This window comes from Hemiscyllium ocellatum, chromosome 2 (genome assembly GCF_020745735.1).
Source record: "Hemiscyllium ocellatum isolate sHemOce1 chromosome 2, sHemOce1.pat.X.cur, whole genome shotgun sequence".
Taxonomy (NCBI): domain Eukaryota; kingdom Metazoa; phylum Chordata; class Chondrichthyes; order Orectolobiformes; family Hemiscylliidae; genus Hemiscyllium; species Hemiscyllium ocellatum.
Genome location: NC_083402.1, coordinates 2913755 through 2929323, shown reverse-complemented (window position 1 = coordinate 2929323; position 15569 = coordinate 2913755). Strand labels below are relative to the sequence as shown.

Below are 15569 nucleotides of genomic sequence, written 5' to 3'. Positions count from 1 at the left end.
GCTCCTCACAATGCTCCTCACAGAGCTCCTCACAGAGCTCATTCAGAGAGCTCCTCACAGAGCTCCTCACAGTGCTCCTCACAGAGCTCCTCACAGTGCTCCTCACAGAGCTCCTCACAGTGCTCCTCACAGTGCTCCTCACAGAGCTCATTCACAGAGCTCCTCACAGAGCTCATTCACAGAGCTCCTCACAGTGCTCCTCACAGAGCTCATTCACAGAGCTCCTCACAGTGCTCCTCACAGTGCTCCTCACAGAGCTCCTCACAGTGCTCCTCACAGAGCTCCTCACAGTGCTCCTCACAGTGCTCCTCACAGAGCTCCTCACAGTGCTCCTCACAGAGCTCCTCACAGAGCTCCTCACAGTGCTCCTCACAGTGCTCCTCACAGAGCTCATTCACAGAGCTCATTCACAGAGCTCCTCACAGTGCTCCTCACAGAGCTCCTCACAGAGCTCCTCACAGAGCTCATTCACAGAGCTCCTCACAGTGCTCCTCACAGTGCTCCTCACAGAGCTCCTCACAGTGCTCCTCACAGTGCTCCTCACAGAGCTCCTCACAGTGCTCCTCACAGTGCTCCTCACAGAGCTCCTCACAGTGCTCCTCACAGTGCTCCTCACAGAGCTCCTCACAGTGCTCCTCACAGTGCTCCTCACAGAGCTCCTCACAGTGCTCCTCACAGTGCTCCTCACAGAGCTCCTCACAGTGCTCCTCACAGAGCTCATTCACAGAGCTCCTCACAGAGCTCCTCACAGTGCTCCTCACAGAGCTCCTCACAGAGCTCCTCACAGTGCTCCTCACAGTGCTCCTCACAGAGCTCATTCACAGAGCTCCTCACAGTGCTCCTCACAGTGCTCCTCACAGTGCTCCTCACAGTGCTCCTCACAGAGCTCCTCACAGTGCTCCTCACAGTGCTCCTCACAGTGCTCCTCACAGAGCTCCTCACAGTGCTCCTCACAGAGCTCCTCACAGTGCTCCTCACAGAGCTCATTCACAGAGCTCCTCACAGTGCTCCTCACAGTGCTCCTCACAGAGCTCCTCACAGTGCTCCTCACAGTGCTCCTCACAGAGCTCCTCACAGTGCTCCTCACAGTGCTCCTCACAGTGCTCCTCACAGAGCTCCTCACAGTGCTCCTCACAGAGCTCATTCACAGAGCTCCTCACAGTGCTCCTCACAGTGCTCCTCACAGAGCTCCTCACAGTGCTCCTCACAGAGCTCCTCACAGTGCTCCTCACAGTGCTCCTCACAGAGCTCCTCACAGTGCTCCTCACAGAGCTCCTCACAGTGCTCCTCACAGAGCTCATTCACAGAGCTCCTCACAGTGCTCCTCACAGTGCTCCTCACAGAGCTCCTCACAGAGCTCATTCACAGAGCTCCTCACAGTGCTCCTCACAGTGCTCCTCACAGAGCTCCTCACAGTGCTCCTCACAGTGCTCCTCACAGTGCTCCTCACAGAGCTCATTCACAGAGCTCCTCACAGTGCTCCTCACAGAGCTCCTCACAGTGCTCCTCACAGTGCTCCTCACAGAGCTCCTCACAGTGCTCCTCACAGTGCTCCTCACAGTGCTCCTCACAGAGCTCCTCACAGTGCTCCTCACAGAGCTCCTCACAGTGCTCCTCACAGTGCTCCTCACAGTGCTCCTCACAGTGCTCCTCACAGAGCTCCTCACAGTGCTCCTCACAGTGCTCCTCACAGTGCTCCTCACAGTGCTCCTCACAGAGCTCATTCAGAGCCAAAATGTTGGTTAAAAAAACTAAATCAGACGATAGAAACACGCTTCAGAAAGGCACTGTTGCAGTAATCACAGGGACATCAATATACCGGGGGTCTGGGAAAATCAGGGAAATGGCAGACCCCAAGAAAAGGAATCTGTGGCACAAAAATAGAAATTTCTGGAAAATCTCAAGCAGGTCTGGAAATGTATGTGGAGAGAAAGCAGAATTAATGTTTCAGGTCGAGCGAACCTTCTTTCTGAAGAAAGTCACTGGACCCGAAATGTTAATTCTACTTTCTCTCTCACAGATGCTGCCAGAGATTTTCCAGCAATGCCTGTTCCCCTTTCTGATTTGTGGATGTGATGGTGTAATGAGGCAGAGTATATTAGGGAGCTTGTGGTGAAGGAACCCCTACAGAGCAGTGATATAGATAGAGTCATAGAGTCTGACAGCATGGACCCAGGCCCTTCAGCCCAAACTGGCCCATACTGACCAAAATGTCCATCCACACCATGCCCACTTCCCTGCATTTGGCCCATATCCTTCTAATCCTTTCCTACCCATGCATTTATCTAAATGCTTTTTAAATGTTGTTAATGTAGCCGTCTCAACCACTTCCACTGGCAGCTCATTCCATATGCGTCCCACCCTCTGTCGTCCCTCAGGTTCCCTTTTATTCTTTCCCCCTCTAACCTGTCCCTCTGTCCTCTACTCCTTAATCCCCCAACCCTGGGAAAAAGACTGACTGCATTCACCCTATCCATGCCTCTCATGATCTTATACACCTCTATAAGGTCCTCCCTCAGTCTCCTACATGCTAACAAAAAACATCCTGGCTTGTCCAACCTCTCCCTTTAACTCAGACCTGGCAACATCCTTGTAAATTCCTTCTGCGTTCTTTCCAGTTTAGTAACATCCTTCCTACAGCAAGGTGACCAAAACTGAACACAATACTCTAAGTCTGGCCTCACCAATGTCCTGTATAACCGCAACATAACTTCCCAACTTCTATACTCAGTGCCCTGACTGATGAAGGCCAATGTGCTAAAAGACTTCTTCACTGCCCTGTCTACCTGGGACTCCACTTTCAGAGAACGATGCACCTGAACTCCAAGGTTCCTCTGTTCCACTATACTCCCTCAGGCCCTACCATTCACCATGAAACTCCTAACTTGAGTTGACTTTTAAAAATGCGTGACCTCACACTTACCGATACTAAACTCCATTTGCCATTTCTCGGCCCACTTTCCCAAGGTCCTGATCAAGGTCCAGCTGCAATTTCTGAGAACCTTCCTCTCTGTCCATGGTCCCGCCTATTATAGTGTCATCCTGCCTTGTACATTCCCATCTAAATCACTGATATCGATAACAAACAGCAATGGGCCCAGCACTGACCCTTGAGGCACTCCACTAGTCACAGGCCTCCAGTCCAACAAGCATCCTTCCACTATTACCCTCTGCTCCCCACCATCAAGCCAATGATGTCTCCAATTTCCTACACCCCCATCCCATGTGATCTAACCTTCCAGAGCAGCTGACCATGTGGAACCTTATTAAAGGCCTTATTGAAATCCATATAGACTACATCTACCACCCTGCCCTCGTCAAACTTCCAGTCACTTCATCAAAGAACTCGAACAAATTTGTGAGGCATGATCTCCCACTCACAAAGCCATGCTGACTACTCCCAATCAAACCCTGTCTTTCCAAATGTGTGTATATCTTATCCCTGAGAATCTTCTCAAGTACCTTACCCCCCACAGATATTAGGCTGACTGGCCGACAGAATATGACAGAACTCACATTGCAATTTGAGAGGGAGGAGCTGGAATCACATGTAACAATATTATAATTGAGTAAAGGTACGAGGGAGGAGTTGGCCAGAGTTGATTGGAAGCTTAGCAAAGAGGATGGTGGGGAAGCAATGACAGGTGTTTATAGATAATTTGGGAGGCACAACAGAAATTCATCCCAAGGAAGAAGAAACACACTAAGGAGAGAACAAGGCAAGTATGAAGCAGCTCGGTTTGTGGGTGCTGGGATGATTGCTCCTGTAGTTGAGTATCTGGTCAGTGTATGTGGCTTTTCTGTAGTTGCTGGTCTGCAGTTCTCCATTGGCTTTTTGTTCTACTGCAGCATCTAGGAAGGGGATTCTGATATTGTTCTCTCTCTCTTTGGTTAACTTTATACCAGTAAGGAGTTGTTTATGTGTTTGTGAGTTTCCTCTAATGTGTTGTGTTTCGTGATGTCAAAGCTGTCATCCACATAGTGGACCCAAAGCTTGGGCTGGATGGTGGGAAAGGCCGTTCATTCTAGTCTCTGCATAATTGCTCCTGCTCAGAGTCCCGATATTGGGGATCCCATGAGTGTCCTGTTAATTTGTTTGTAGGTCTAGTGGTTGAAGGTGAGGTTGGTAGTGAGGCACAGGTCTATTAGTTTGAGGATGCTGTCCTTGCTGATGGAGTTGGTGCTGTCAGGTGTCGGTCTCACAGTGATGCCAGTGTTTCTTTAGCCAGCCTGATGTTTACTGATGTCAACAGGACCATGATGTCAAAGGAAGCCATGACCTTGTCGTCCTCTACCTTGGTGTCTTTGATGGTTTTAAGGAATTTCTGGGTGGATACTCTGGACCAGATTCTCAACTACAGGAGCAATCATCCCAACACCCCAAATGGAGCTGTATCAGGACATTATTTAAACAAGCCACAACACACTGCAGCACCCAGGAACCATGAGATGCCGAGGAAAAACACCTCAACACTATATTCAGGAAGAACGGATACCCAATAAGCACAGTCCGCTGATTCCTACACAGCAGACCTGACCATGAAGACATAACATGCCCAGAGACTCTAGCCACCATGCCATACATCAAAGACATCTTGGGCGACGGTGTGGAGTTTGCACATTCTCCCCGTGTCAGCGTGGGTTTCCTCCGGGTGCTCCAGTTTCCTCCCACAGTCCAAAGATGTGCAGGTCAGGTGAATTGGCCGTGCTAAATTGCCCGTAGTGTTAGGTGCGTTAGTCAGAGGGAAATGGTTCTGGGTGGGTTACTCTTCGGAGGGTCGGTGTGGACTTGTTGGGCCGAAGGGCCTGTTTCCACACTTCAGAGAATCTAATCTAATCTTGGAAATGAAAACTAGACTATTCCGGCCTCTTGCCATCATGGCAGCCCACAAGCCTATCACCCACAGTGAAACAGCTCCTGATGAATTTAAAGGACCCCAAATTAACAACCAGCCGAATGAACGTCATATTACAAACTACCTTGTAAGGACTGTAACAAGCATTATATCAGACAGACAAGCAGCAAACTAGTCACCAGGATACGTGAGCACTGACCAGCCACCAAAAGACATGACCAACTATCACTGATATCTACAGACAGATGAAGACAGACACTAGTTTGACTGGGACAATACGTCTACACTGGGATGGGCTAAACAAAGACACACATGGGAATTCCTCGAGGCCTGGCATTCAAACTGAACTCCAATAACAAACAGTCCTGATGAAGGGCTTATGCCCAATACGTCAAATTTCCTGCTCCTTGGATGCTGCCTGACCTGCTGCGCTTTTCCAGCAACATATTTTCAGCTCTGATCTCCAGCATCTGCAGACCTCACTTTCTCCTCCAATAACAAACAACTTGGATCCCAATTCTCAACCTCTCAGAGACAGATCTGGGAGTGATATCACCCACCACAACAAACCAAGACATAGAAATAGCCGCAGGACAGAACACCAGCGCTTCACTGGAGGCCCACTGATGTTACCCAGCATGGTGATGAAAAGTCTGAGAACAAATCTATCAGCTCAGCGAGCAAATGTATAACCTGATCTTTGCCAATTTAGCCAACCAATTTGAATCAAACACTTAGGTATCAAAAAAACAATTAAATTCAAATCTGATGGTTTTGACCACCTTGAACCAATCTGATTGTAAAGAAATTAATCAGTCAAGTGTATAAAAGGTGAGGGCATTTGAAAAGTCAGAGACAGCAAATTGCCACCTGAAGACAACTTCCAGCTCTTACAGAAAGCACCATCTATTTAATAAAGGTACTGCTGCACTCTTAGATAATATTCCAAACCGCAAAATTCAGAGAGAAGAACCGACACAAGAATTCGAAAGAGGAGGTGTTTCTGAAAGAATATCAGTGGAGCGGGCGTGCAGCATTCCGGAAGACATAACCAAGCTGTAATTTTGAGAGACTAAATTCTATTGTTCTGATATCTCAGTGGGACTTGTATTTCTTGAAACAGCATACCATTTGGATTTTGTTTCATCAGGGAACAGTTAGCAGTTAGAGGGGAATTGTTTGAGGTGTTAGTGGTTCTGTTAATTTGTTCACTAAAGTCTGGTTGAAGATTTGTAGCTCAAGTGTCCGTTGTTGTGGTTCTGCTCGCCGAGCTGGAAGTTTTTGCTGCAAACGTTTCGTTCCCTGGCTAGGGAACATCATCAGTGCTATTGGAGCCTCCTGTGAAGCGCTGCTTTGATGTTTCTTCCGGTATTTATAGTGGTTTGTTCTTGCCGCTTCCGGGTGTCAGCTTCAGCTGTAGTGGTTTGTATATGGGGTCCAGGTCCATGTGTCTGTTAATGGAGTTTGTGGATGAATGCCATGCCTCTAGGAATTCCCTGGCTGTTCACTGTCTGGCTCAAATTTGACTGGGAAAACACTACCATCATAGGACAAGCCAGACAGAGAACAGCCAGGGAATTCCTAGAGGCATGGCATTCATCCACAAACTCCATTAACAGACACATGGACCTGGACCCCATATACAAACCACTACAGCTGAAGCTGACACCCGGAAGCGGCAAGAACATCCATCAACAGACACATCGACCTGGACCCCACATACAAACTACTACAGCTGAAACTGACACCTGGAAGCGGCAAGAACAAACCACTATAAATAACGGAAGAAACATCAAAGCAGCGCTTCACAGGAGGCTCCAATAGCACTGATGATGTTCCCTAGCCAGGGAACGAAACGTTTGCAGCAAAAACTTCCAGCTCGGCGAACAGAACCACAACAACGGACACCTGAGCTACAAATCTTCAACCAGACTTTAAACACTTACGGGCGAGAAACACTGAGACAAGCCAGGAGATGGGAATCCTGCGCTAACCGCCTAAGCGCAACACATGAACAACTCTGGTTCCTCCACGAATGCAAAAAAAATCAAATCCTGTCACAATGTGTCAAGTACAGACCTCCAGTAAATAATCCACAAGCCAGGGAAACAGCCAAGAAGAACGGATTCAGGATGGTCCAGGTAATGATCACAGACGCTCACAACCGACTACACAAATACAAGCAAGAAATTGTGTGCCAAAAGTCGTTAATTTTAAAAACCACTAATCAGGAATGGACCCGGACCATAGAACAGGCTATCACTATAGGACAGAACAGGACAACACTCCGCAAAAAAACGGCACTAAAAGAAAAACTGGACAAACTAACACACAAACAGGAGGACACTACAACACACACCTGGGTTAAAAACCTCTCCCACAGACAGCTCACAGACACGGAAAGAACAATACTGGCCAAGGGACTCAACTACAACCACAGGGACGCCAAGACAGCAGACTTCCTAGCAGCACTAGAAAGCACACTCAGGAACAATGGACTGACAGAAGAGACACAACAAACAGTGAGACAAACGGTCGTACCTATGATGATAAGAAAACGATATACACATAACCTCAACACCAAGGAGAGGGAAGCACTGAAAGCACTGAAAAATGACAAGAACATAATCATACTACCGGCAGATAAAGGCAGAATGACGGTCATCTTAGATAAATCAGACTACATCAATAAAGCACAACAACTACTCGCAGACACCAACACCTACCAAATGAAGGATTCCGACCCCACACCACAACTCACCAACAGAATAATCAACACACTAAGGAATCTACAAAAAAACGGACAGATAACCAAAGCGGACCAGCAAAGAATGAAACCAGAAAGCAACAACACCCCCAGATTCTACGGACTACCCAAAGTACACAAACCAGACATCCCACTCAGACCCATAGTATCACTACCAGGGACACCAGCATACAAACTGGCCAAAGAACTACAACAGAAACTGAAACACCTGGTCAGCGGATCCAAACACTCCATACAATCAACACAGGAATTCTTGGACATCATCAGGAATACACACATAGACAAAGAAGAAACCATGGTATCATTCGACGTGACGGCACTGTTCACATCAATTGACAAAACCCTAGCCAGAGAAACAATAGCCAACCTACTGGACATACATAACAGAACACAGGAGGCCGAACCTATCAACAAGGACGGCATACTTAAACTACTGGACCTGTGCCTCACCACACACTTTACATTCAACAATCAGATATACGAACAAATCAACGGAACACCCATGGGATCACCAATCTCGGGACTCATAGCAGAGGCAGTTATGCAAAGGTTAGAACATACAGCCCTACCACAAATCCAACCCAAACTCTGGATCAGATATGTTGATGACACCTTTGTAATCATCAAAAACACAGATATAGAAAAAACACACCGAATCATCAACGCCACACTCACAGGAATCCGATTCACACGAGAAGAGGAAAAGGATAGCCAACTCCTATTCCTAGACGTGTTAGTAGAGAGAACACCCAACGGAGAATTCACCACAAGGGTACACAGGAAACCAACTCACACAGACCAAGTCCTAAACTATGAAAGTAACCACCCCAACACACACAAACGAAGCTGCATCAGGACACTATTCAAAGGAGCCACAACACACTGCAGTACACCAGAACTGCAAAAAGAGGAAGAGGAACACCTATACAAGGTATTCGCCAAAAACGGATACCCACGCAACTTTATCACCAGATGCCTAAGAGATAGACCGAGGAACGAGGACATGCCACAACCAAAAGGACTAGCCACACTACCATACGTCAGGAGCGTCTCAGAACTGACAGCCAGACTACTGCGACCCTTAGGACTCATAACAGCACACAAGCCAACTTCCACACTCAGACAACAACTCATTAGAACAAAGGACCCAATAGCCAGCACGAGCCAAACTAACGTAGTTTACAAAATACCATGCAAGGACTGCACAAAACATTATATAGGACAAACAGGAAGACAGCTAACAATCCGCATCCATGAACATCAGCTAGCCACAAAACGACACGACCAGCTATCCCTAGTAGCCATACACTCAGACAACCAGCAACATGAATTTGACTGGGAAAACACTACCATCATAGGACAAGCCAGACAGAGAACAGCCAGGGAATTCCTAGAGGCATGGCATTCATCCACAAACTCCATTAACAGACACATCGACCTGGACCCCATATACAAACCACTACAGCTGAATCTGACACCTGGAAGCGGCAAGAACAAACCACTATAAATACCGGAAGAAACATCAAAGCAGCGCTTCACACGAGGCTCCAATAGCACTGATGATGTTCCCTAGCCAGGGAACGAAACATTTGCAGCAAAAACTTCCAGCTCGGCGAGCAGAACCACAACAATTTGTTCACTGTTGGAGTTAGACAAATAAATTGTTACTTGTTGATTATGGAGGGAGGGGAAGGATTTCATTTCATTTCTCCACTCCCTTATAACAGATCGGGGGGGCGGGGTGGGGGGGGGGGGTTTCTACCCCTTGGCATATATCTTTTAACAGATTACGAGGCAAGGCGGGCCTCTCTGGGTCTTACAGTTTGAGTTATCAGGGAGGGGGAGGGGAGTGTAATTCTGCTTCATAACAGATGCGATTGCAGAGTACCTGGAAGGTACAATAGTGCTGAGTCAGTATGGTTTCATCAAGGAGACGTCATGCCTGACAAATCTGTGAGCATTCTTTAAGGAGTTTCCAAGCAGGTTCGGCCAAGGATGTGATCTAGATGGGAATAGGCAGAGGATGTACCTGCCTCCATTCCAAGCTGGGAACAGTGGATGTGATTATATTTTGATTTCCATAAGGTTTTTGACCAGGTACCGCACAGGAGGCTGCCGAATAAGATAACAGCCAATAGTGTTAGGAGGAGAAAGTGAGGTCTGCAGATCCTGTAATGTAGGTGTGACTATCTCCCCATGACCCCTCTCTATCCCCCCCTCAGCCTCCCGAATTATCCGAAGTTCATCCAGCTCCAGCTCCAGTTCCCTAACACGGTCTGTGAGGATCTGGAGTTGGATGCAGATCTCCCAGGGGAAGTGAGAGGGTCACCAGTGGTGACCCTTACCTCCCACATCCTGCAAGAGGAACACGTACCTGCCCTCACCCCCATCCCCTCCGCTCGAAATTACCAAGAAAGATAAAAAACCTTCCTCTACACAGTCTCTTTTTTGGGTTGAGGAGGAGGATAGGTGAACACGCTGCAGCTGTAGTGTTTCGGGATTGGCCACTGCCTGGGTATATCAGTTGTGAACATATTAGTATATATTGCTGTAAGGTTGGCCCCAGTCCCAGTCTCAGACCGACCCGGGACAGGAGCTGGTCCCAATCCCAGTCTCAGACTGACCCGGGACAGGAGCTGGTCCCAATCCCAGACTCAGACCGACCTGGGACAGGAGCTGGTCCCAATCCCAGTCTCAGACCGACCCGGGACAGGAGCTGTCCCCAGTCCCACTCACAGACCGACCCGGGACAGGAGCTGGTCCCAATCCCAGTCTCAGACCGACCCGGGACAGGAGCAGGCCCCAATCCCAGTCTCAGACCGACCCGGGACAGGAGCTGGTCCCAATCCCAGTCTCAGACCGACCCGGGACAGGAGCTGGTCCCAATCCCAGACTCAGACCGACCCGGGACAGGAGCTGGTCCCGATCCCAGTCTCAGACTGACCCGGGACAGGAGCTGTCCCCAATCCCAGTCTCAGACCGACCCGGGACAGGAGCTGGTCCCGATCCCAGTCTCAGACTGACCCGGGACAGGAGCAGGCCCCAATCCCAGTCTCAGACCGACCCGGGACAGGAGCTGGTCCCAATCCCAGTCTCAGACTGACCCGGGACAGGAGCTGTCCCCAATCCCAGTCTCAGACTGACCCGGGACAGGAGCTGGTCCCAATCCCAGTCTCAGACTGACCCGGGACAGGAGCTGTCCTGGTTTGGACTGGTGGAATGTTGAGAGAGCGCAGCAGCACAACAGAGTGGGGTTGGGGTTGGGGTTGGGGTTGGGGTTGGGTTGGGCTGAGAATGGTGGTTTGAGGCGAAGATGGGGGCTTTGGGAGAAGGCAAGCAGCTGTTAGCAGCTGGATTGACCGAAGCTGTCAGGTCTCAGGCCGGCTGTTGCTGGTCACTCACCTGCTGTCATGCTGCAATATCTATCAGGTAATGGCTGCACACAAGGTGTTTATATCCAAGAACCAGTAAACACCATGAGAGACAGTAAACAGAAGCTGTTTGAGTGAGGTCTAACACAAACCTGCCTCAGTAAGACTCCAGATTCAAAACTCCGACAAAATCCTGAAGTTTACACGTGTGCCCAGCTCCTACCGATCCACTGTAAGTCAGGGCGGTGTGAATTATTAATCCCTTGCATTATTGAAGGGAATAGGAGAGTAAAGGAAATAGAGAACTAAACAAGCAGGGAAGGAGTGGACAAGCAGGAGAGACATGAAACCAGAGGGTGACCTGGAGAGGGAGAGAGAAAAGAGGGTAATGTGGGAGACAAGGCACAGGAAATGAATGGAGCCTGGAAATAACATCAGAAGGTATTCCTTGCCTCTGACTGATGTTAACACTGTTCTAGTCTGTAGCTTCTGTACAGAAACCTATCATTCAGTTAAGTTCATACCATGGAGTCATTACAATACAGAATACAATCATTTGGTCCAGTGAATGTGGGTGAGTCGAGCTGAGTGCCTGGTGAAGTGTCTCCCACCTTTCCTTGCTGTCAGTCCTTAGTGTCAGTAAGATTGGGAAGTGGGGGAAGGAGGTGCCCGTTCCTGGGCTGGGACATGGCCGCTGCTGCTGCTGCTGAGTTACACCGTATGGGGGAGGCTTCACTCACTCCTTAACAACTGACCCACAAAGTCAAAGGTGAAAGATCAAACCTGCAGTAGCAGTGATCGGCTGATCATTCCCGATCTCAGAGCAGGTGAGGATTCCAGCATCCTTGTAGGATTTAGCAGCTTCAGAAAAGCAAAGAGAAAGCACAGTGGTCAGTGCGATGGTCAGCTCCAAGGGACGGACGATAGAGAACCAAACACAATCTATACAGCCCGACTCTGAGGAAAAGCACCCCTGCCTGCAGTGGAGACAGCAGTGTACAGAGGAACACAGGGATTAGGAGCAGGAGGAGGTAATTCCGCCCTTCAAGCCCACTCCCCCATTTAACATGAACATGGCTGATCTTATTCTAGTCTTGACCCTGCTTCCCTGCCTGCTCCCCACAGCTTTTCCCCACTTTTCACGGGAAACATATCCATTTCTTTGTTGAGCCTGTTGATTTGATTCTGCCCCCACTGTACTCTGGGGCAGGGAGTTCCACAGATTCCACTGAGTGATGTAGTTTGGAACCTACCTTCTCTCACTCTATATACATGACCTCTTGTTTAATACTATGATGATTAGGGGTTTAGATAGGGTTGACCATAAGAACCTTTTTCCACGTATGGAGTCAGCTATTACGAGGGGACATAGCTTTAAATTAAGGGGTGGTAGGTATAGGACAGATGTTAGGGGTAGATTCTTTACTCAGCGAGTCATGAGTTCATGGAATGCCCTGCCAGTAGCAGTGGTGGACTCTCCCGCTTTATGGGCATTTAAACGGGCATTGGATAGGCATATGGAGGATAGTGGGCTAGTGTAGGTTAGGTGGGCTTGGATCGGCACAACATCAGGGCCAAACGGCCTGTACTGTGCTGTATTTTTCTCTGTTCTATGTTCTTTGTTCTATCCCACAAGAGGGACCATCTGTTCAATGACCACCTTCTCAATCCCCTTCAGCATTTTAAATCCCTCAGTCAGATCCATCCCCTCATTCTGCTGAACTCCAGTGAGTCCAAGGCCAAGCTATTGATCCGCTCCTCATACGACAGCCCTTTCATCCCTGGGATCAACCTGGTGACCCTCCCTGAACTGTCTCCAGTGTCACCACATCCTTCCTCAGGTGAGGAGGCAATGACTGGACCCAATACTCCAGGTGTGGGTCTCACCAACACTGTACACAATTGGAACAACACTTCTTCACTTTTATAATCCAGTCCTTTTGCATTAAATGTCTAGATTCCATTTGCCTTTCTTATTATATGCTGCACCTCCCTGCTCACCCACTTTCTGTGATTCATGCACACAGACACCCAGATCCCTCTGCACTAACGCATTTTGAAACTGCTTCTCATTTAAATAATAATTTGCCTTTACTTTTTCCAGCAAGATGGATACCCTCACACTTCCCGAGATTAAACTCCATCAGGCAGATTCTGGTCCATTCTCCCAACCTATCAATATCCATCTTTAAACTCTTTATCTCCTCATCACAGCCTGCCTCCCCACCTTGTTTAGTATCATCTGCAGATTTTCATACATTACACTCTGTCCCTCCTTGCAGATAGTTTATACAGATGGTAAATAGTTCAGGTCTGAGAATGGCACCCCACTATTTATGGTTCACCATCCAGAGATCTCAACCCTCTGCTTTCTGTCAGTCAGCGAATCCTCTATCCAAGCCAATACATAACCCCCTGGGGTCTAACCTTCTGGATCAGTCTTTTACGCGTCACCTTGTAAAATGCCTTCTGGAAGTCTAGATATACCACATCCACTGGATCCCCATTATCTACCCTGCTGGTTACATCTTCAAAGACCTCCAGCACATTTGTCAAGGACATCCTGCCCTTGATGAAACCATGCTGACACTGGTGACAGTAGGGGTGCACTCTATCAGTAGCTAGAGAACCCAGACAAGGTATAGGAGGTTTCTGAATCTCTTCAAGAGGTTCACGTGATCCCAGTTGACAACACCTAACATATATCACTCCTTCTCATTCTTGACCAGAGCCTCAATATTTTATTCATCCAATATTTCCTCCTGTTACTAGTTTACCTTTCACTCGAACAGCCTCTGAACTCTTATTATCTCACTTTTGAAAGTCTCACACTTGCCAGTCATCCATTTATCTGTGAACAGTCTACACCAATTAATTCTTGGAAATTCCTGTCTCATCTCATCAAAGTTCGCCTTACTGCCATTAAGAACTTTAACTTTTATACAAGGCCTATCCTTCTCCATAACCATTTAAACTCATAAAATGATGATCATTGACACCAAAGTGCTCCCTTCCTGACCCCTCAGTCACGTGCCCTGCCTTATTACCCAAGAGAATGTTAAGCTTTGCTCCTTTTGTAGCAGGTACATCTACATCTACATATTGACAAAGAATTTTTTCTTTAATAAAGTTAAGAATTTCCTCACCATTCAAACCCTTAACATTATGACAGTCCCAGTCTATGTTCTGAAAGTTAAAATCACCTACTATTACAATCTGATTATTCTTCCATATATCTGAGACCTCTCCACATATTTGTTCTTCAATTTCCATCTGACTATCGAGGGACCTGCAGCACAATCCCACCAAGGGGATCATCCCCCTCTTATTTCTGTATTCCACCTGTGTGGCTTCACTGGACAATCCCTTAGAAATATCCTCTCTAAATACAGTAGTAATGTCCTTCTTCATCAAGAATATCACTTCCCTTTCTATCCTTCCTATAGCATCTAAACCCCAGTACATTGGACTATCAGACCTGTTCTTTCCTCAGCTATGTTTCTGTAATAGCTATGAGGTCCCAGTCCCACGTTCCCACCTGTCTCAGCTATAAGACCACTTGCATTGAAATAAATTTCTTGATGCATTTGAACACGGACTACTTCAGTATCTGAGGAAACGTGAATGGTGCTGAACATTGTGCAATCGTCAGGGAACATCCCCCACTTCGGACCTTATGGTGGAGGGAAGGTCATTGATGAAGCAGCTGAAGGTGGTTGGGCCGAGGACACTAACCTGAGGGGCTCCTGCAGAGATGTTCTGGAGCTGAGATGACTGATCCTCCAACAACTACAACCATCGTCCCATGTGCCAGGTATGACTCGAACCACCAGAGAGTTTGTCCCATGATACACACTGACTTTAGCTTGACTAAAGCCCCCCTGTTGCCTCACTCGGTCGAATGCTGCCTTGATATCAAGGGCTGTCCCTCTCCCCTCCCCTCTGGGATTCAGCTATTTTGTCCATGTTTGAGCCAAGGCTGGAATGAGGTCAGGAGCTGGGTGACCCTGGGGGAACCCAACCTGGGGGTCACTGAGCAGGTCATTGCTGAGCAGGTGCTGCTTGATAGCTCTGTTACTGACCCCGTCCATCATGTTACTGAGGATCGAGGGGAGACTGATGGGACAGGAATTGGCCGGGTTGGATCTGTCCTGCTGTTTATGTACAGGACATACCCGGGTAATTTTCCACATTATCGGGTAGATGTCAGTGCTGTATCTGTACTGGGAGTAAAAAATGAGGTCTGCAGATGCTGGAGATCACAGCTGCAAATGTGTTGCTGGTCAAAGCACAGCAGGTTAGGCAGCATCTCAGGAATAGAGAATTCGACGTTTCGAGCATAAGCCCTGGAACAGCTTGGCTTGGGGGACAGCAAGTTCTGGAGCCGGAATATTATCAGGATCCCCATACCTTTGCAGAAGCCAGTGTCTCTAATTATTTCACACTATCACATGGAGTGAATCGAAATGACTGGATCTGTGACGGAGATATCTGGAGGAGGATGAGAGTAAAGATTGTGACGAATACTTCAGCATTCTCTTTTGGGTTGATATGCATTGGGCTCCATCATCATTA

General features: G+C 48.0%; 1 protein-coding gene across 1 annotated transcript in view; it reads right to left on the bottom strand.

The window, feature by feature from the left end:
* cplane1 (ciliogenesis and planar polarity effector 1) overlaps positions 1 to 15569 on the bottom strand; it is a 295045-nt gene that overhangs the window by 46551 nt on the left and 232925 nt on the right. Inside the window, exon 38 of the mRNA XM_060847121.1 lies at positions 11778 to 11855. Within this exon, the coding sequence (XP_060703104.1) occupies positions 11778 to 11855 (78 nt within the window). The remainder of the gene's footprint in view (positions 1 to 11777; positions 11856 to 15569) is intronic.